This window comes from Hypomesus transpacificus, unplaced genomic scaffold, assembly GCF_021917145.1.
Source record: "Hypomesus transpacificus isolate Combined female unplaced genomic scaffold, fHypTra1 scaffold_124, whole genome shotgun sequence".
NCBI lineage: Eukaryota > Metazoa > Chordata > Actinopteri > Osmeriformes > Osmeridae > Hypomesus > Hypomesus transpacificus.
The window spans coordinates 70,310-92,231 of record NW_025813703.1 but is presented as its reverse complement, the minus strand read 5'-3'; the positions used below and the strand labels follow the sequence as shown (position 1 = coordinate 92,231).

At 49.7% G+C, this 21,922-nt stretch overlaps 2 protein-coding genes across 2 annotated transcripts; one reads left to right on the top strand and one right to left on the bottom strand.

Annotated features, from left to right (window-relative positions):
* Window positions 1–165: 165 nt before the first annotated feature.
* Window positions 166–17,086, top strand: bop1 (BOP1 ribosomal biogenesis factor). The gene is made up of 16 exons (XM_047050679.1): window positions 166–337; window positions 1,102–1,290; window positions 2,132–2,278; window positions 11,033–11,187; window positions 11,345–11,462; window positions 12,080–12,181; window positions 12,289–12,501; window positions 12,862–13,023; window positions 13,158–13,238; window positions 13,323–13,392; window positions 14,550–14,682; window positions 14,798–14,978; window positions 15,427–15,718; window positions 16,078–16,162; window positions 16,300–16,407; window positions 16,490–17,086. Exons 1-16 carry the CDS (start codon window positions 236–238, stop codon window positions 16,641–16,643), a joined length of 2,292 nt encoding a protein of 763 aa, XP_046906635.1. The 5' UTR covers window positions 166–235; the 3' UTR covers window positions 16,644–17,086.
* scxa (scleraxis bHLH transcription factor a) lies at window positions 6,151–9,548 on the bottom strand. Its single transcript, XM_047050681.1, has 2 exons — window positions 8,486–9,548; window positions 6,151–6,279 (listed from the first exon to the last, which is right to left on the bottom strand). Exons 1-2 carry the CDS (start codon window positions 8,981–8,983, stop codon window positions 6,247–6,249), a joined length of 531 nt encoding a protein of 176 aa, XP_046906637.1. The 5' UTR covers window positions 8,984–9,548; the 3' UTR covers window positions 6,151–6,246.
* Window positions 17,087–21,922: the final 4,836 nt, after the last annotated feature.

The following is a 21,922-nucleotide window of genomic DNA, read 5'->3' as shown; positions in this document are numbered from 1 at the left end:
AATGTAAAAAAAAATATAAATATATAATACAAAATTGAACATTAAGATAGAATTTTAATTTGCATCAAACGCCCGTCCCATAGAGCACACCTTAAATCTCGCGTGTGTAATTTCAATGCAGCCCGCCGGTTCCATCCACGTGTAGCCAAAACGAGTGTACCCATCTAATCTACACTCTCAACTTCGACCCCTTTACTCCACAAACCCCACATGGACCGCTGTTGATGTCCGCAGCATGCCGACACAGAAGCTCGAGTACAACACAGACTGTACAAACATGAGCAAGGCTAAAGAAAAGAGTGTGAAGAAAAGGAGCGTAGAAGAAGAGGATGACAAGGTACAGCACAATGCCGTTTTAGATGTAATGTTAACCGGTTAGCTGAAACCGAGCGGCCAGCTTATACCGCTGTGCTAGCTTGCTACTAGCTATCAAGAACGCATGGCCGGAATGAGATTTGAATCTTTCTTGTCCAGTTAGCATCCCAGTTCAGTCTTCTATAAAGGTAGTGTGTGCTTGATGTAGCGAGTATCTGTAGGTTCCGGTGGCAGCGGTTGTCTGTTTTTATGAGCAAAAAGCATCCACGGAGAATTAAGTACGATTCGAACCAAAGTTAAAAAATATAACTAGCCCACGGGTTATTACCCTCAATCGTTACACCGATTTAGTAGATGCTTTTGCACTCTTTATTTGTTACATTGTATTCCTTCGATGCCCTTGGAAGCATTTGCAATTAAAAACTTGAAAGCATTTATACTTGTCAAGTAATTTATCTCAAAAGCTTTCAGAACATGAACAGTAGCCTGGCTTAAGACTGTGAAAGAGACATGGCCAGTCTAAAACAGACCTCCAGAAAAGGCAGCAACTTTTAATATAATGAACTTATTGCCCCTTAATCAAATCATAACCGAAATGATAAGTGTTGAAGAACAATCTAACTGGCTCAAAGCTGACCTTGGCTTGAAATAACTTCATGGAGACAAAATGCTTGTTTTATTGCACAGTTTAGCGCTAAGTCCCGGTTGGCTGGTTGATGTAATGTAGCTGACGAGTGTCACACTGCAGACTATCCTGATGTTTCTACATGTCATCTCTCCTCCCAGCTTCCCTTGTTCAGCATAGACCTGACCCTGGAAAAGGAGGAAGAGGATGCTTCTGACAGTGAGGAGAGTGTGTTCTCAGGGCTGGAGGAATCGGGGAGCGACAGTGACGATGAGGAAGATCTGGCTGTCATCGATGGACCCCTGGAGATCAGCAGTGGAGCTGAGAGCCCAGAAAAGGAAGATGTTCAGGTAGCCATCTTGACTGGTGTGTCTCGTAACAGTGTGACTGGTTTCTCTCTGTAATAGTGAGAATGTTTACATGCACACTAGTATCCCACTATTATTCAGGATATCAATTCTTTGAGATATTCTGAATTAGGCCATATTCTGAATGTAGCATTTTCTAATGAAGACGTGGCATATGCAGATATGATTTGGGTCGTAGGAGCCTTCTTTGGAGATGTATGCAGCATATTCAGAATCAGCATTTCTGTTGTTTTTTAATGCACTTTGCAACACACTGTCTCACTGTCAGCTCTGTGCGTTGTACACAAGCCAACTAGTTAATCGGAGTAAGCACGGCTGCGATGTGAACAGGAATATTAGGGGGGATATATATTTTCATTTGACATGTAAACATATGAGCAGGAATGTTGTGTTTATGTTCCAGAATAAAGGCAAAAATCTAAATATTTGGTGCAAGTAAACGTAGTTGTAGTCGTAGATCTGCAACAGTGTGATTGGTCTATTTGTAACAGCTTCTCTTTCTGTAACGGTGTGACTGGTCTCAGTTCAGGTAAGTGCGAAAGATGTGTTCTTTTTCCTGACCATTGGGGGGAGCTGTAACCCAGCCATGTCTTTCACAGTTTGACAGGGCAGAACTCTAATTGTTGTGAAGCAATTCTTCAATCCCTGGAAGAGGACAGAGTTTTCACAAAGGTGTTAATTATTGTAGTCTACTAGAGTCTGGAGAGATTGGAGAAAGCGTGGTGGTGAATCGTTTTATCATTGAGGATCCCTCCTTGTGACAATCTGTAAAACATGGACACCCTCTGTCATCTTCTTAAACTGAGTATTCTGTGCCCTGCAGGAAGACGGTTCTTTATTGAAGAAGGTGAAAAAAAAGAAGGTGAAGAAAGTATGTGGTGAGAGTGGAGAAGAGGAGAGGGGGATGGAAGAGAGAGGACTGAGTACCATGCTGAGGGACGAGTACGAACAGGACACCTCGGATGAGGAGGTAGGAAACAGTCACTGTCACACCCCGACAGTCACACAGTCACACAGCCTCACACACACAGCCACACAGTCACACAAACAGTCACACCATCACACAGCCTCATACACACAGTCACTCCCCCACAGTCACAATCACACACAGACCTACTTAAGCCGACATTGGGGAAATGCATGACAAAACCCTCACTTTGGGGACACGTCTTTCTGAATGGTTTAGAGCTGCGGTCCTCAACCCTGGTCCTCTAGGCAGCCTGTCCTGCATGTTTTAGAGGTTTCCCTGCTCCAACACACCTGCTTCTGATTTTTCTATTTCTTCTGTTTTGTTCTGTTTCGACAGCAGCAAAATAGCCATAAAAGAAAGTTGCAGATGGGATAGGTTGTCACAGAAAGGCACAAGGTTGTCACACAAACTACAGAATCTCTGCCTCAGGTTGAGCACAACCAGGAATAATAACAATAAAACAAAATACAAAAAGGCATAAAAGAATAATACAATAAAAATAGGACAAATACAAAACAAAACAACAGGGCTTTCTCAAATTAGGTTGTAGTTTTCCAAATAAGAAATCAGTTTATTGGCTTTCTTGACCGTAACAAGTTTCAAAGATGAACTCAGAAGTTTGACCTCATTTTCCCAATGGTTCTAACTGGGATACATCTGCAGTGAGAGGTTCTCAGGATTCCAGTAACACCGGCAGCTTCAAATACCTGTTCATTTCTCAGCAGTGGCAGTTTTATAGCTGCCTCTTTAATACCATAAATTTGTCTCACAGAAAATGTCCTTAATTAACCTTTTATCTGTCCAAAATTTGTCTGTGCTCTGAATCACTCACTAATCTTTTGACAGTTCGATGATCTCTAGTCAGTTTTCACAAAAACGACACTGCACTATTTAATCCTTTTCATCTTAAGATCTTTCTTCCTCCCCATATTGCATGAGAACTGTCACTTGCATAATTATGTGGAACAACCTCCATTTCCATTTAACTAGTCATCTGGCAAACTAATTGACATTGCCTGTCTGAGATTGAGATTGATACCAGTCACCTACTTGATGACTGGTACCAAATACTTTCTTTGAACACCTTAAACCTAAATGTTTATTGGACTGAAATCTTACTGATACGTCACTTGAATGATAACTAAGAGCACAGTGTTATACTGACAGTCCTGCGTTTTGTTGTACATTCAGGATCCATTGCACTTTCTAATGACGGCAGGCATGAACAGACGCTGATGCATATCCATCTCCCATGTGATCTGATCTTGTCTTGTGCACTTATTCTTATGATTTGATCGCCGTCTTCGTGATGAATCAATACTTTCTGTCACAGCTCTGACATGTAGAAAAGAGGGATTTTGTCTTTATATTTGCATGGAAGAGGGTCGCTTCTGTCACCATTTACCAGATGGCGTTGCATCTCTTGTGTGTGGTGTTATTACATAACTCTTTCTACTGTCTGGACTTTTCCCACTGGATGGCACATATTTCTCCACTTTCTGGACTGGAGTAACTCCCAGTGGACCTGTCTGTATTCCATCAGGGTTGTGTATGTACTTTATTCTCAATACATCAGCAGTACTTTAGCAGGTCAAACAAACTAATTGAATCATTGTCAGGGTTAGGTACCATAGCTGTAACATTTAATACTCTGCACCATGCAAGATTATCTCCAATCTTTCGAAATGTTCTCATCCTCTTCATCTGTGCTGGAATTGAGGACAGTTCTTGACCAAATGCACCTTGGCACAATATTTTTTTCATCAGGACCGGAGTCAAAAAGCTCTACAGACCCAATCAGAAATCTCCCACTTCATCTAAGACAAAATCATTTATTTTAAATGTAAGATGCAAATTATGCCCATATTCTGAAAATAAATTATACACTAAGTACAACTAATAAACATGCTCTTTAGGCATGTTTTGAGATAAGGGTACTTATCTATATATGAGATATGGGATATTATTTGGAAATAATAATAATTTGAGTTAAAAAAGGGTTAAGTATTACTGCAATTCCCTGCATTTCTATCTGAAAATCTGTTAAGGCTGAGGGCCAACCTCATAGTTGTGTGTTCACCAACAGACATGCTCCATGACATCGCTGTGATGTCTATCGATAATTTATTTTTGAGAATCATTTAAAAAAAGTTGTCATGAAGTACTACTTTGCCATCCTGCTTCGCAACACATCAACAAATGGCCTATGAAGGAATTCTTGTTCCTTCAAAGGCCTATTAAACCTCCACAAAGTGAACATGACTCCCCCTTAGTAGTAACACAACAAACAAACAAAATTACACAATAAAAGGAGTATGTATTTTATACAAATTGCTTGTACCCTTTTCACTCACGTGAGACGTCACCACTCCTAGGACAAGGACCGGACAGACAAATATCTGAACATCTTAAATGGGGAGGCAATAAGCAATAAGCTTGTGCATCCTTGGAGTCAATCTAGTCACCCTATCTAAACCTTAACACCTAGCCCTGCCCCTGACACCGCCCTAACCCTGCCCCCATGCCCCCCCTGTCTAACACTGTACAGACTGCTCCAAAGGGCGGAAGCAGCCATGGGGTAAACATTTAGTATTGGTTGGATTCCCGCTCTTGGTTGGGACGGTCGTCGTGTTCTCTGATCGGTCAGACTAACTGCCATACTGGCAAGCTTATCGACAGCTTCTTCCTCACCATTTGAACTCATTATCTCACGCCACAAGGTTTGCTTTTGTTGTGTTGAGGGTGCAACCGAACAATGACTGGCCTTTTCCGTGTCGGCCGTAGCACGCTCCATTATCACGCTGTTCATGAGCCACGGAGGGAGCGCATTGGGGGGGCGTTCACGCAACCGAACGTTGCCTGATCGTTATGCGCTTTCCTGGACCCTCCAATCCGATGCATCGAAGTGACAATATCGAACATCCCACCGTGCTGGTTTTCTTCTTGTAATTGAATGAGTGTCTTTATCGCGGTACGCACCGCTATCGTTGGTTTGCCCAGTCCCAACCCTGACGTCGATACTCCACCCTAGTCCTGAACCCGACCATATCCCAGACACCATGCCCCCACCCTCTGTAGCCCTCACTCCTCACCCCAGTAACACCCACCCACCACCATACTAACCTGATCCTGAGATTCCAGCCTGCAGACAGGAAGGTCTCGTTCCCTGCGATAGGTTTAACATGTGCTCTTTAGTAGAATGAAGAGGGTGGGGGGGGGGGATGGGGGCGGAGGGGTAGAGGACAGGGGGAGTAATGGAGAAGGGATAGGAGAGGGGGGGGGATTAGGGGAGGAAGGGAAGAAGGGGGAGGGGGGAAAAGCAAAGCTGGCGCCAGCTTCCTGTCTGAAAGCTGCTACTGCACTCAAGGACTCCATACAAGTGCTCTACAGTGTGTGTGTGTGTGTGTGGGGGGGGGGGGGGGGGGTAGTAACTGTGTGTGTCAGGGTTGTAGATGTGAGGGGTAGTGTGTGTGTGTGTGTGTGTGTGTGTGTGTGTAGGAATGGACAAGTGAGTGTGTAGGGAAACAGTATGTCTGTCGAGTCCAGAAGTTACCGAGCATAAGACAGTGATTATACCTTTATCATACAAGTACTGCCTGCTTATGAACTTGATTAGCTGTGATGCTGTAGAAACCCAGTCAAGTTTCATACAAAAAATCATTAGAGTGGTTGTAGTAGGGTCCTGTGGGGTGTAGTAGGGTCCTGGGGGATGTAGGAGGGTCCTGGGGGGTGTAGTAGGGTCCTGGGGGGTGTGGTAGGGTCCTGGGGGGTGTGGTAGGGTCCTGGGGGGTGTGGTAGGGTCCTGGGGGGTGTGGTAGGGTCCTGGGGGGTGTGGTAGGGTCCTGGGGGGTGTGGTAGGGTCTTGGGGGGTGTAGTAGGGTCTTGGGGGGTGTGGTGGGGTGTGGTAGGGTCCTGGGGGGTGTAGTAGGGTCTTGGGGGGATCATCCCCTGTCTTTCTCGTCTAGCAATTAACTCCTCAGAGCAGTGTTTCTGTCTTTGTTCTGAAAAAGAAGACACACATTCAGACCATAATAAATACATATAGTCAGTAGGTGTACTGAATACACAGACCCTATAAAACACTCTGCAATGGCTGTTTGACTGCAACTCTGCATTGAGATTTGGGGAATTATCCCTTTATAACTAACGGAGGCAGGAAAACTGTATTTCAAAGGATGATGGTTAAACTTTGCTATGAATTTATCTATTTTGGTCCGTTACAACATCACCCGCAAATTGTCGAATACATCACCAATCACAGATTGAAGCAATGATGGTTGTCGATAGGAACATTTGTACTTCTCGCCCAACCCTAGTGGGTTATTTGATGATAGGATGTATGAAAATATGGGAATATAAGAGGTAATTCTGTTCTGATATCTTGTGTGTGTGTGGTTGTGTGGGGGGGGACGGAACTGAGTCCACCAGAACCATAACTCCTCCCTTGGGCCGTCACACACCCAATTAGGAATCTTTTTGGGTCACCCCTGTTCCAGTGCACACGTGTGCACACTTTGCACAGGTGTGTGTGTGTGGGCTTTGTGCACTCTGTGCCGGTATGTGTTATGCAATCCCCCCCCTGCGATCTTGCACTAGTTTGTCCTCACCTGCTAGAGACATTACTCTCCAGCTCCATTACACGCACTCTCTTTGTCTCTCTCTCTGTCTCTCTGTCTCTCTCTCTCTCTCTCTCTTTGTCTCTCTCTCTTTGTCTCTCTCTCTTTCTCTCTCTCTCTCTCTCTCTCTCTCTCTCTCTCACCATCTCTCATCTCCTCGCCATCTTCCTCGCTTCCTCGCCCTCTCTCTCTACTTCTCTCTCTCTTCCTCCCTCTCTCTGTCTCTCTCTCTGTCTCTCTCTCTGTCTCTCTCTCTCTGTGTCTCTGTCTCTCTCTCTCTCTATATATATATTTCTCTCTCTCTCTGTCTCTTTGCCGGTATGTTGTGCCTTCATGCCACCCAGCAGTTGTGTGTAAGAGGCACCAACATAGGATGAAGGATCATTGTTGTACTGCCAGGCAGTGGAGGTAGTCACTGTTTAAAAGGGAGAGTCAGCATGGTTGACTCACTGTTAGTCAGAGTGTGACACTGTAATACTTCTCTGGTGGCAAGTCCCTCGCCCAGAAATATGCTTAGTTTCTCACTGTCATCAATCTCTAGTGTAGTTTGTAATTCTTTATTCTGTCTCTCACTTCACTGAGACACGTAGGTACACACACACACACACACACACACACACACACACACACACACACACACGTGCGCATGTATTATTGTATTATCTATATGAGCTCATTTTTACCATGTCCCGTCACTGTAATGCCTTGAAGTCATGGTAATACTCAGCATTGAAGTCATGGTAAGGCTAAACTGTGTAGTCATAGTAATGCTCTACACAGTGTAGTCATGGTATTGTGTAGTCATGGTAATAATCTATGGTGCAGTCATGGTAATGCTCTACTTACTTACTTAATAATGTAGAACACGAAAATGCTCTGATAGCCCTTGTAAATCATAGCTATTACTATGTATTCTAGAGTTGGGAACAGATAACATTGCCTATGGTAATATGGTGTAATACAGTGTAGGGACTCTGTAGTCTAGTGTTAGCTGGAGTGCAGGGTTTCTCTTAGCTACTGTACTGATACACTACTGATGGGATGACTGGAGGGGCCAGTCACTGGCCCGTCTTTCAACCAGAGACAGCAGGCCCACTGTGAGCCCTGGGCTGGATGGATGGTTGACTTGCTGGAAGGCCGGATGGACGGCTCGCAATCTGGCTGGCTGACGGGTTGGTTGGCAGACTGGTAAGCTGATTGGCTGGCTGGCTCAGTGACTTGTTGGTTGAGTGCAGTTAGTCACAGTGGTTTGGGGTGAACGTGTGTTCGCAAGTGCAATGATATAATACAGCAGAAATGTTCCAAAGTCACGTTGCTTTGGGCATATGGTATATTTCACTGCTCAGTCTCTCCCCCTTCCCTCTCCCCCCCCCTCTTTCGTCCTTCTCACCTCTCTCCCCCTCTTCTCCCCCTCTTCTTTCTCTCATCCACCTCTCGTCCTCTCTGTCTCCCCTCCTCCCTCTCTCTTTCCACCCCTCCTCTCTGTCTCCCCTCCTCCCTCTCTCTTTCTCCCCCTCCTCTCTCTCCCCAGCCTCCCTCTCTTCTCTCTCTCCCCCCTCGTGTGTGTAGGAGGGGGAGTGTGTGGACTCACCCCTCTCCTTTGGTTGCTGAGACAGAAGGTGCAGATCTGTTTGGGCTGGGCGTTCTCGTTGTCACGGTTACGGCTGGGGGAGGCATAGTGATGGTAATGGGGGGCGGGGCTTCCTCCCTGGCAGGGCTGTCCTTCCGCCGGCCCCTCCCCCAATAGCAGCACGTTGCCAAGGTGACTGATGTAGCTGGAGGCCAATCGCAGCGTCTCGATCTTGGAGAGCTTCCTGTTTCGGGGCTCCGTGGGGATGAGCGTGCGGAGGGCGGAGAAGGCAGTGTTCACACTGTTGGTGCGGTCGCGCTCCCGCGCGTTAGCTGTGTTCTTGGGGGGCGGGGCCTGAGGGTCCGGGGGCGGGGCCTCCCGGACAGGCTTGCGGAGGTGGTAGGCGGCGCCGTGCATGGCGATGCACCCCTCCCCCTCGCTACTCTCCCCTGACGACGGCAGCGACAGCTCCGAGTACAGCAGGCTCCCGGCCGCAGGGCGCACCATTGCAAATGACATCGCCTGACCACGCTGGGGTCAGGGGTCAACGTCACAGTCTCAGGGGTCAGGACAGTAGAGGGATCCTCTGGTCACCTGTTCATGCTCGTTAGTTAGGGGTCGGGGTTGAAGGGTCAGGGTCGAAGGCAGGACTGGAGAGGGATCGAGGGGCTGCTGACCACACACAAACACACAGAAGGCGATTGGCTTAAAAAGAGTTGTCCTGTGTTGTGTGGGTCCAATGTGCTCGGTGCAGATCCAGTACCAGTATTCCAAGTCGAGAACCACTCTGCTAGTTCCAGTACCAGTGAGCTAGGTCCAGGCCAGGTCCAGTACCAATCCGGTATCTTCTGCCGAGGTTTCACTTCTCCTCTCCTTTCCTTGTCTCTTTCCACGTCTGTTTCTCTGTTTAGCTTCTCATGTGTCTCTTGTGATCTCTCACACTACCTGCGTAAATCTCTATCTCTTTCTCTCTCTGTGTTTCAGTCTGTCCTCTCTCTGTTTCTGTCTGTCAATATATTTTTATCTCTCCCTCTCTCCCTCCCTCCCAGTCTCCAGATCCATGTGAGGCGTCTGAGTTTCCGTGTGCCCCTTTTATAGCTGGGGGAGTGTCCTCGCCCCTGGCCCCTCCTTTTCCTCCTCCCTCTACACACGCAGTTCCTCAGCTCCTCCCCCTCCTCTCTGTCCTTCTCCACTTCCTCCCGTTCCTCCTTCCCTGTCCCCCTCTTCCTCCTTCCCTGTCCCCCTCTTCCTCCTTCCCTGTCCTCCTCTTCCTCCTCCTCTCCCTCCTGGCCTCCTCCTCCTCTACACAGTTCTCTTGCTGGCACCGAAGAAGGAAACCCTCATGCCATCTATACTGCAGTAGGATTAGGGTTAGTGTTGTCGTCTGTCTAGATCTGTTTTGATGTGTAGACCCCGTCTCCTCCTCCTCCTCTCCTCTCCTGCTTTTCCCTCTCCATTCCTCCTCCCCTCCCCTCCTGTCTCCTCTCCTCCCCTCCCCCGCCGAGTGCATACAGTAGCCATCTGGAGGATGAGTTAGCTGCTACAGTGGTGTTTTCATTCCAGACGAGGGCCTTCTACTTGAGTTGCTTTCTGGGTTCATCAGTATGCTTATGCTGGGTCAGGGTTACAGACTGGGTCTGTGTCCTGCCAGACTGCAGCAGGGTTACAGACTGGGTCTGTGTCCTGCCAGACTGCAGCAGGGTTACAGACTGGGTCTGTGTCCTGCCAGACTGCAGCATGGTTACAGACTGGGTCTGTGTCCTGCCAGACTGCAGCATGGTTACAGACTGGGTCTGTGTCCTCCTGCCAGACTGCAGCAGGGTTACAGACTGGGTCTGTGTCCTGCCAGACTGCAGCAGGGTTACAGACTGGGTCTGTGTCCTGCCAGACTGCAGCATGGTTACAGACTGGGTCTGTGTCCTGCCAGACTGCAGCATGGTTACAGACTGGGTCTGTGTCCTGCCAGACTGCAGCAGGGTTACAGACTGGGTCTGTGTCCTGCCAGACTGCAGCAGGGTTACAGACTGGGTCTGTGTCCTGCCAGGCTGCAGCAGGAATGAGGTCTGTCACCTGCCTGCAGCTTCAGGTCTGGGTCTTGGGTCTGTCTGGCTCTGAGGCTGAGAGTCGTGTGAGTCTGGGACTGGGGTCTGGGTTGTGACGGGGTTAGGGTCTGGGTTGTGACGGGGTTAGGGTCTGGGTTGTGACGGGGTTAGGGTCTGGGTTGTGACAGGGTTAGGGTCTGGGTTGTGACGGGGTTAGGGTCTGGGTTGTGACGGGGTTAGGGTCTAGGTTGTGACGGGGTTAGTCTGGGTTGTGACGGGGTTAGGATCTGGGTTGTGACGGGGGTTAGGGTCTGGGTTGTGACGGGGTTAGGATCTGGGTTGTGACAGGGTTAGGGTCTGGGTTGTGACAGGGTTAGGGTCTGGGTTGTGACGGGGTTAGGATCTGGGTTGTGACGGGGTTAGGATCTGGGTTGTGACGGGGTTAGGGTCTGGGTTGTGACGGGGTTAGGATCTGGGTTGTGACGGGGTTAGGGTCTGGGTTGTGACATGTTTCTGTGTTCCTCAGGACATAAGAAACACAGTGGGGAACGTTCCTATGGAGTGGTACCAGGACTATCCTCACATTGGCTATGACCTGGACGGCAGGAAGATCTATAAGCCCATCAGAAACAAGGACGAACTGGACGAGTTCCTGGACAAGATGGACAACCCTGACTACTGGTGAGGGCTGGTGACTGGAGAGAGTTGTGCTTATAATTATGGTGATGATGATGACAATAGTATATGATATATCATATATGATAATAGTATAGGTGGTCATGGTAACGGCTCCTGTAATGGTTACCTTAACCCACCGTGCTCTTCTCCCACTCCCAAGGCGAACGGTGCACGACAAGATGACAGGAAGTGATGTCAAGCTGACGGACGAGCAGATAGAGCTGGTGCAGCGGCTGCAGAAGGGCCACTTCGGAGACGTCAACTTCAACGAGTACGAGGTAACCACGGCAACCGTCACATCCTGATCACATGGCCAGAGGACCATGTTGACGTTTGACTGATGTATGTCATTTCTCTCTTCCCTCTCTCTGTCTCTTCATCCTCACCTCTCTTCCTCTCTCCCTCACTACTCTCCCCCTCCCCTCTCCTCCCTCTCTCTGTCTCTTCATCCCCATCTCTCTTCACTCTCTCTCTCTCTGTCTCTTCATCCCCATCTCTCTCCCTCTCTCTGTCTCTTCATCCCCATCTCTCTCCCTCTCTCTGTCTCTTCATCCCCATCTCTCTCCCTCTCTCTGTCTCTTCATCCCCATCTCTCTCCCTCTCTCTGTCTCTTCATCCCCATCTCTCTCCCTCTCTCTGTCTCTTCATCCCCATCTTTCTTCACTCTCTCTGTCTCTTCATCCCCATCTTTCTTCACTCTCTCTGTCTCTTCATCCCCATCTTTCTTCACTCTCTCTGTCTCTTCATCCCCATCTCTCTGTCTCTCTCTGTCTCTTCATCCCCATCTCTCTCCCTCTCTCTGTCTCTTCATCCCCGTCTCTCTCCCTTTCTCTGTCTCTTCATCCCCATCTCTCTCCCTCACTACTCCCCCCCCCCCCCTCCTCGCTCTCTCCAGCCGTCTGTGGACTTCTTCTCTGGTGAGGTGATGATCCACCCGGTCACCAACAGGCCTCAGGACAAGCGCAGCTTCATCCCCTCCCTCATTGAGAAGGAGAAGGTGAGACGCACCCTCACACACACACACACACACACACACACACACACGCTCACAGGGTGTCATGTGTGAGGTGTCGCCCCTGTACTTACCCAGTGTGCTGTGTGCAGGTGTCTAAGATGGTGCACGCTATAAAGATGGGCTGGATCAAGCCCCGCCAGCCCAAGGTCAGGACCCCGGTGTACTACGACCTCTGGGCCACCACTGACCCCAACGCCATCCTGGGGAGGCACAAGATGCATGTCCCCGCCCCCAAGCTGCGCCTGCCTGGTCACGAGGAGTCCTACAATCCCCCCCCTGAGTACCTGCTGTCAGAGGAGGAGGTACACACACACACACACACACACCCAGGCACACACCAAGGATATTATTGTAAACAAAATATTCTAAACAAAGCTCTTTGGAAAAACTGTATCCCCAGTATAAACAATATCTACTGTCATGTGGTACGTTTTTGTTTGTGAAAAGCCTCGAAACGAAGGACATTTCAAAAGACCCATCACTCGTTTTGTGATGCAGTACAGACCTGCGTAGTTACACTGCTTTAACAGGTCTAATAGCTTTGTACTGCAATACACCTCATTTGTGCCGTAGTAGAGTTGTGATGGTCATTTGATTTCCTTTCTTCTGCCTGCCTGAAAACAAACTGTAACCGAGCCGAGTTGTGATGTTGTGCCTCGCAGCGTCTTGCCTGGGAGCAGCAGGACCCAGAGGACAGGAAGTTGGAGCTCCTGCCCCAGAAGTTCTCCTGCCTGCGCGCCGTGCCTTCCTTCCCTCGCTTCATCCAGCAGCGCTTCGAACGCTGCCTCGACCTCTACCTCTGCCCCCGCCAGCGCAAGATGAGGGTGAGACACACAACCGCAACCACAGTCATACACTCACACACACTCTCATAAAAACACACACATGTATGATCACAAGCAGTTCTCTCAGGTTGCTTATGTAGCGGTGTGTGTGTGTGTGGTCTCTCTCCCCTCAGGTGAGCGTCAATCCAGAGGACCTGATCCCCAAGCTCCCCAAACCCAAAGACCTGCAGCCCTTCCCCACCACACAGTCCCTGGTAGGTACTCCGCCCTGCACACACGCACATTTGTACACACACAATCGTACACACACACATTTAACAGTTGTGCTGTGTTCCCAGGTGTATCGAGGTCACACCAGTCTGGTGCGTTCCATAAGTGTGTCTCCTACTGGACAGTGGCTGGTCTCTGGTGAGTACAAGTCTATGTTGCTACTCCTAGCCTAGCCTGTATTTAGATTGGAACTAGCCTAGCCTGTCACTGTAAACTAGCCTGTATGTGCACTGTAAATTAGCCTAGCCCGTATGTGGGCTGTAAACTAGCCTAGCCTGTATGTGGGCTGTAAACTAGCCTAGCTTGTATGTGTACCTCAGCTCTCCCTGCAAAGCCTCTATCACATTCCCCGCTAATGATGTGGCCACACTGGGTCACCATGGCATCCCTGACCCTGCCCATCTCCCTATGAACTCCGGAATATGTGGTTCTCGTGTGTGTGTACGTTCAGCTGTGGTTCAGTCAGTGTGCCAGTGGTCCCCAGGCTTGGTCTGTCATCTTTTAGCAGTTCACTTCCTGTGCTTCAGCCTGGTTTGTCTGACTGGTGTCAACAGGTTGCTGGGTATACCAGAGTACTGACTAGAGTATACCAAAGTAGTGACCAGAGTATAGCAGAGTAGTGACCAGCACCCCCAGGGTTAAGAGCAGAGGGCCATAACCCCAGTATGCTAAATCTGTTTGCTGCAGCAGCAGCCAGTGCTGTAGTTAAAAAGTGATCATGGTTTCTGAGTTATTCTGCTCCACCCTGGCGTGACCCTCGCTCGACCGCTGCCTCTGCTGTGCAGGTAAACACACACAGCTTACTAGTACGGACGGACGGCAGGAGTACAGACATGAAGCATACTAGACTAGGGACTAGCGTACTACACTAGAGTACGTATACTGAGATCCTGTTTTGCTAGAGACTGAACCCATTAAATTGTTTGATGTTGCATTTCAGTTCTGCCTTTTGTTATTTATGTTATTGTTCTGCATTGTACTAAATTGTAGTTTGGATGGTGTCTTTGCACTGTATTTGAAATATGATGTTTGCCCCTTTTGCCTGGTAGATGAGATGTGGTTACTTTTCACTGTCCCTGGGAAATACAGACCGTTCCTTGACTCTGACTTCCGAAATACCGTTAGAACTGCGCTTCTGATGCTTTATTTTCTATAAGCACTTTTTGTACATCACTTTGGATTAAAGTGTCTGCGAAATGAATCCATGTAATTCAAGTGTACTAGTTCAGTTGAGGTATACTGTTAGAGGTGTAGCAGGGTGACAGCGTGTAAGAGGTGACCTCTGACCCCAACAGGCTCGGACGACGGCTCGCTGCGTTTCTGGGAGGTTGCCACGGCGCGCTGCATGAAGACTCTGGAGGTGGGCGGAGCTGTGAAGGGCGTGGCCTGGAACCCTAACCCCGCACTCTGTCTGGTGGCCGTCTGCTTGTAAGATACCTCCTCTTCTCTCCTCCTCCTGCATTTCTATCCTCGTTTCCTCTCCTCTCTAACCGTCCCCTATCCTCCTCCCGGTCCCCCCCTCCAACCCGGTCCCCGTCCCCAGTGAGTGCTCTGTGCTTGTGGTGAGCCCTGGCCTGGCTGACCGGCTGGTGGTGTCGTCCACCGAGCAGCTGCTGTCCTCCTACGAGGCTCCAGAGGAGGAGAAGGAGCAGGCCGTGGTCTGGAGCTCCTCCCAGGGACCCGATTACGAGAAGGGAATCCGACTCACCCTCACTCACCCTAAGGTACTATCCTCACCCCCTCCCTCCCAGAGGCTGGCTGTTCCCAGTTTGAAGCTGTCAGCGCTCTGGTGCCCAGTGGAGGGTTTGTCTTTCCTGCAGCTGACGGAAACTTCCAGAAATAGGCAAGTTAGGGAAGTTTCTCTGCTTTCTCCAAGTAAAGCTGGAGGAAAAACCTCCTGACTTGCGGTCTTGATCTGGATCTGGGTTAGCATTAGCATCCAAAACCCTACAGATGGATAAGGGTTAGCATTAGCACATCAAACACTAGAGATGGATAAGGGTTTGCATCAGCACATCAAACACTAGAGATGGATAAGGGTTAGCATTAGCGTCCCAAACCCCAGCAATGGATATGGGTTCACATTGGCACATAAGGTGTTTTGTGGGTTATAGACGGTTATTATAACCATTCCCCCCCCCCCCCCCCACACACACACACACACCTCTTCAGGCGGTGCGTCAGGTGACCTGGCACGCTAAGGGGGACTATCTGGCCAGCGTGATGCCGGACAACAGCAGCAACCTGCAGGTGCTCATCCACCAGATCAGCAAGCGCCGCACGCAGAACCCCTTCCGCAAGAGCAAGGGCCTGGTGCAGTGTGTATCCTTCCACCCACTCAGGCCGTACTTCTTCGTGGCAACACAGCGATACGTCCGTGTCTACAACCTCATCAAGCAGGAGCTCACCAAGAAGCTGATGACCAACTGCAAGTGGATCTCCAGCATGGCCATCCACCCCGGAGGTAAGGCTAGGCTAAGACATGGTAGGCTAGTCCCAAGCTAAGACATGCTAGGCTGGTGCCTGGCTAGTCCCAAGCTAAGACATGCTAGGCTGGTGCCTGGCTAGTCCCATGCTTTGACATGCTAGGCTAGTGCCTGGCTAGTCCTGGGCTAAAATACGCTAGGTTAGTGCTAGGCTAAGACAAGCTAGGGTAGTCACATGCTAACAAATGCTAGGCTAGTCCCATGCTAACACACGCTAGGCAAAAAAATGCAAGGCTAGTCCCAGTCTAAGACTCGCTAGGCTAGTGCTTGGCTAGCGTTTGGCTAGCCCCAGGCTTCATGCGCTCTCTCTCACTGTAAAATGTGTTTTTGTCCACAGGAGACAACCTGGTCTGTGGTAGCTATGACAGCAGATTGGCTTGGTTTGACCTGGACCTCTCCACCAAGCCCTACAAGATCCTACGGTTAGCTAATCACTAACACTATGCTAATTATCCTCTAATCATCATTAGCCCAAATGCGTAGTTGGGTAGTTTGTTCTTTGACGTCATAGAGACTTGATTGATTTTTTAACAAATACCCTTCACCGGTTGTTGCCTAGGCACCACAAGAAGGCCCTCAGGGGCGTGGCCTACCACAGCCACTATCCTCTCTTCGCCTCGGGATCGGACGATGGCAGCGTCATTGTCTGCCACGGCATGGTGTACAAGTAGGTTACCATGACTACGTTCACAGTGTGACAGTGCGAAATGGACGTTCCACTATTCTAACCCTCTCTCCCGCCCTTCCAGTGACCTGCTCCAGAACCCACTCATCGTCCCAGTCAAGGTTCTGAAGGGTCACACCCTGACCCATGACCTTGGGGTCCTGGATGTGACCTTTCACCCCACCCAGCCCTGGGTCTTCTCCTCTGGAGCTGATGCCACCATCCGCCTCTTCACCTAAGACGTGTTATTACCATTTTATTGTGTACTACAACCTATTATTATTATTATTAACTATCTTATCCGCTAAGACCCGTTATTGGCATGTCCTTACCTGCTAGGACCTGTTATATACATGTACTTACCTGTTAGGACCTGTTATTAACATGTTCTTACCTGCTAGGACCTGTTATTGCCATGATTTTACATGCTAGAACCTGGTATTTCTATCTAGAACCATCTATGAATATATTTCCATCTAGGAGGTGATTTTTAACATGTTATTACTGATGTAGACATGTTATTCTGTTCTATCTGATGACGTAAACGTGTTGTTAACGATGTAAACATGTTATTGTGTACGATCAGCTGATGTAGATGCCTGCTTCCCACCACACACATCAGTGCTGCACCAAGTGCCTCCTTGTTCAGTCTCATAACTGTTTAATACAAGTTGTTATAAAACGTACGTTTCAGATTTATGTTATTGGTTTGCTTTTGTGGTAGTGTTTAGATTCCTCAGCCAATCATCGCTCACCAAGGCCGTAGGTCAGATCATAAAAATACCTTGTATGTTTAGAGTTGTTGGAGACATAGCTTTCTCCTGATGATTCAGATGTGGATCAACTAGAACAGTCTCTCCTTCTCCCCACCGCGCCTCTCCTTCCCCCTCCTCCTTCCCCCTCTGGTTCAGTTGAGTTTCTAATGTCAGGTGGCAATGACATTACCCAGCCCAGAGTGGGAACCCAGTCCAGAGTTGGAATTGTGCCTGTCCCGGCGACTGGGTGCCACAGTTGCTGTTTAATTAAAAGGGTGTTTCTAGATGTTTCCATTGTGTTGGGGTTTGGGGTCCACATCTCTGTGTTCTCTGTAGTTTCCCCTCCCAGCCTCTCTTCTCCCCTCCTCCAGCCTCTTTTGTCCCCAAGCCTCTCTTCATACTGCCTCATTCCTCAGACAGCCTCTTATCCTCTCCCAGTATCTCTCCTCCCCCACCATCTCCCCTCTCCTACCACCACGTCCTCTCTTCTCCCAGCCTCTCCTCCCCCAGCCTCTCCCCCCTCCACTCAGCCTCTCTTTTCCCACAGCCTCTCCTCCCCCAGCCTTCCCTCTCTCCCAGCCTCTCTCCGAGCCTCTCCGCCAGTCTCCTGTTAATTCTGCAAGGCAGGGATGGTAAAACGCTCCATAGATGTAGATCTCTAATAAGAGTCTTTGATACGGCATACATGCATGGGAGTGGTGAAACGGCCATGGCTCATAAACCATATTGCTCTCTCCTTCTCCCTCCTCTCTCTACCCCTCAGTCTCTCGCTCTCTTTCCAGCTCATCTGGTTCCGCTCTGGCCTAGCTGCTCGTTTACCACATTTATCAATTAGCGTCGGCAGTAGCTGGGGAAACCACTTGATTGGCTGCAGCTGGTTGCTGTTTGATGTCCCAGAATGCCCTGCTCCCCCAGACACACCAGCTGACAGGAAATTGAGGCGCATAAAAGGATTTTTAATCAACACAGAGCGAGTGGACTACACGACCCAGGGAGCATAGAGAGAGAGGGAGGGGTGGGGGGAGGGGGGGGGGGGGGGAAGAGGAGGGTGAAGGGAAAGAGGAAAGGAGAAACCTGCCAGACCAAACTGTCCCAGACTGGGAGACATGGGGAAACATCATTGGTCTTAAAACAACTGTGACCTTTTAATAATGATAATAAAGTGTTCATTAAGCAGATGCTGCAACCTCTAGATCTGCAGTCGAATGCCCTACCACTGAATTACACCCATACCTCTGGATGACTTCCTGCCAGTAGCGGGCCTTGGTGGAGTAAACACCTTGAATTCCTTGTTACTTAAACCTCCTAATGTGGGTTAGGTAGAGAGCTATAGTGTCGTGTGAGTTAGTCATGGTGTTTTGTGTGTATTAAGTGTGTGAGTAGCTGGTGCAATAGGACTCGGATGTTGACATCAGAAAATGGCACTGAAACAGTCTAGGAATCTGTCTGGTCCACAATATTGCAGGAGAGACAGTGTGTGTGTGTGTCCGCACGCGTATGTCTACTTGTGTGTGCGTGGCTGTGGGTTTCCTGTCAGTGAAACTCAATAATAGTCCCATTGCATCACTCTGAGTAGTTTGAAAGCAGCCGTCCTGGTTTCTGGAGGAAAACCACGCTTTCCATAACTTCTCTTTTCCCTCTTTCAGCTTTTCAGACGCAGGAAGCTAAGGAACAAACAGAAATATGCAGAAAGGAGAGATGAGGGGCGGGGGAGGGGGGGGAGAGAGAGAAGTGCAGTGGGGGATGGGAGGGGGGATGAGGGAAGGGAAGGGAGATGAGAGGAAAAGAGAGGAGGGAGGGCGGATACAAGCCTAGGTAAGAGTCATGTCTGTCTTCCTCTGTCGACAATAGCGTCCTTCTTCCTTTGCGAAGACTTTGGCAGATGTCGCTAGAATAATATGACTTCTTCCCTCGCTATCTTTTTTTTTCCACCTCTCCTTTTTTCTCCCTCTTTTTTCTCTCTCCCTTCTAATGAATCTGTGCCCTCTCGGAGCATGCGTCCTCTCAGCATGGCGTCCATGTTGTACCTTCCAGGGTGACTCAGCACGGTTGTACCAGCGCAGTCCCACAGCCGCACGGAGGGCAGTTTACTGAGTTCTGATTGGACGAGAGCAGTCTTAGCAGCCTTGATCTGCAATAAAGCCTTAAATAGAGAAGCATCTGCATGACCTCACCCCTGCAGACGAGAGGGGGTGGGGAGGGGGGAAAGGAAGGGAGGAGGGGTGAAGGAGAGAGAGGAGGGGAGGGTGACCACAGTGTAATTGACTTGCCTGAGCTCATTTAGAAAAAAGTCTTAGTCGGACGTCTAGTTTTTGTTAGATCACTGGTGAGGGGGGAGGAGGGGTAGGAGGGAGGGGCTAGCCTCTTTAGCTCTTCCCCCAGCTCTAGCCCACTCAGTTGTAAATCTGGACCACAAAGTCTTCATCAGAACAGCTGCCTCTCCAGAGAGGACGGGGGAGAGGAGAGAGGTGGGGAGAGAAGAGAGGAGGGGGAGAAGGGGGGGAGAGGAGGGAAGAGGGGGAGAGGAGAGAGGTGGGGAGGGGAGAAAGGAGGGGGAGAGGAGAGAGGTGGGGAGGGGAGAAAGGAGGGGGAGAGGAGAGAGGTGGGGAGGGGAGAAAGGAGGGGGAGAGGAGAGAGGTGGGGAGGGGAGAAAGGAGGGGGAGAGGAGAGAGGTGGGAAGAGAAGGGGGGGAGAGAGGAGGGGGAGGAGAGGAGAGAAGAGGGGGACAGGAGAGAGGTGGAGGAGAGGAGGGGGAGAGGGGTGGGGGAGAGGAGAGGAGGGGGAGAGAGGTGGGGAGAGAAGGGGGGGAGAGGAGAGAGGTGGGGAGGGGAGAAAGGAGGGGGAGAGGAGAGAGATGGGAAGAGAAGGGGGGGGAGGGGAGGGGAGGGGAGGGGAGGGGAGAAAGGAGGGGGAGAGGAGAGAGGTGGGAAGAGAAGAGAGGAGGGGAGAGAGGTGGGGAGAGAAGGGAAGAGGGGGAGAGGAGAGAGGTGGGGAGGGGAGAAAGGAGGGGGAGAGAGGAAAGGGAGAGGAGAGAGGTGGGAAGAGAAGGGGGGGAGAGAGGAGTGGGAGGAGAGGAGAGAAGAGGGGGACAGGAGAGAGGTGGAGGAGAGGAGGGGGAGAGGAGAGACGTGGGGGAGAGGAGAGGTTGGGGAGAGAGGTAGGGGAGAGGAGACAAGAGGGGGAGAGGAGAGAGGAGGAGGAGAGGAAAGGGGTGGGGGAGAGAGGAACGAGGTGGGGGAGAGGAGAGAGAGGAGGGAGAGAAGAGAGAATGGGGAGAGAGGTGGGGGAGAGGAGAGAGGAGGGGGAGAAAGGTGGGGGAGAGGAGAGATGGGGGAGAGGAGAGAGGTAGGAGAGAGGAGGGGGACGGGGTAAGGATTTGTCGGAGCCTTTGAGTGAATCACCTTGTCAGAGATCAACATTCCTTTTCAGGACACTGAGCATCTTTCATTCCTGGGCAATTCAGAGTGTGTGTGCTTGTGTGCGTGTACGTGTGTGTGTGAATCTGCTGCCTGAATTATGGTTCCTAATGTTGTGGGTTTAGGGGCTCAGAGGACAGGAAGCAGTTCGTAGGAAACAGGAAACAGTTTAACGACCACCTGCTCTGTTTGTTTACATGAAGCACTCCCCAGACCCCCCTGTGTGTCTGTGTGTGTGTGTGTGTGTGTATGACTCACAGGTGGGTGCCTGTAGGTCAGTCATGATGCAAAGTGTACTTGTTGGCTCTCAGTCAAGTAGGACAAGAAGTTACACACACCTACACCCTCACGATCACCTGTGATCACCCACTGGTGACTTGATCCTGCCCAATGAGACACCAGCTCTCTCCAGGTAACCGTCTACAGGCCAATCAAAGACAAGCTCCCAACAGCGCTTGGAATCTCAAGGTAGGCGAAGGGGAGTGGGAAGAGATCCCCTGCTGGAGAGACCAGTACCAGCACAGGGTCAGGGTCAGAACCAGGAGGTGAGTGAGTGACCAGCAGACAGAACATGTCTTCGTGTGTCTCCACTGCTGGTGCTCAGTTACTGACCAAGTTCCTCCACCAGGGGGACACGGAAACACGACTGACGCACAAAACAGATATTTGCAATAAAATACTTCATTTTCAGGCCAAGTGCAAAAGGGTTAGCCAGAATACAAACTAGAAAATATGAGATATAGAATAAACTTACAATTAAGTTAAACCATTTAACATATAGTATTGTAGACAATGGGCAGTATTTATCTGGTTTAATACATATACAATGGTATAAAATAATATAAAAGTAGTGCAATTGACAGGTAAGAAAGCATTCATCTCAAGGAACTTCAAAACTCTTAATGAAAAATCCATGACATCACAAAGGAAGAGGGATTGTTTTGTGTTGATCAATGATGTTGCCATGGTAATGGTTCCAAGTCCTGCAGTCAGCAGACTCCAGCAGAAAACAGTTAACAGAGACCTACAGTACTGCCTGACCTACAGTACTGCTGCCACACCTACAGTACGGCCTGACCTACAGTACTGCCTGACCTACAGTACTGCTGCCACACCTACAGTACTGCCTGACCTACAGTCATACAGCCTAACCTACACTACTGCCAGACCCATGCTGACCTCACAGTAAAGCCCAGAACTAATGTCAGACAAGCAGGTCACCTCGCCATGAGGAGCCGCTAGCCTCCCAGCCCTGATTGGTCCAGCCAGGCTGTGATGTCAGCGGCGTACTAGAGAAGGGCAGGAGTCAGAATGAGCGGACGGAGAGCAAGGGTTTGTGGGAAGTCT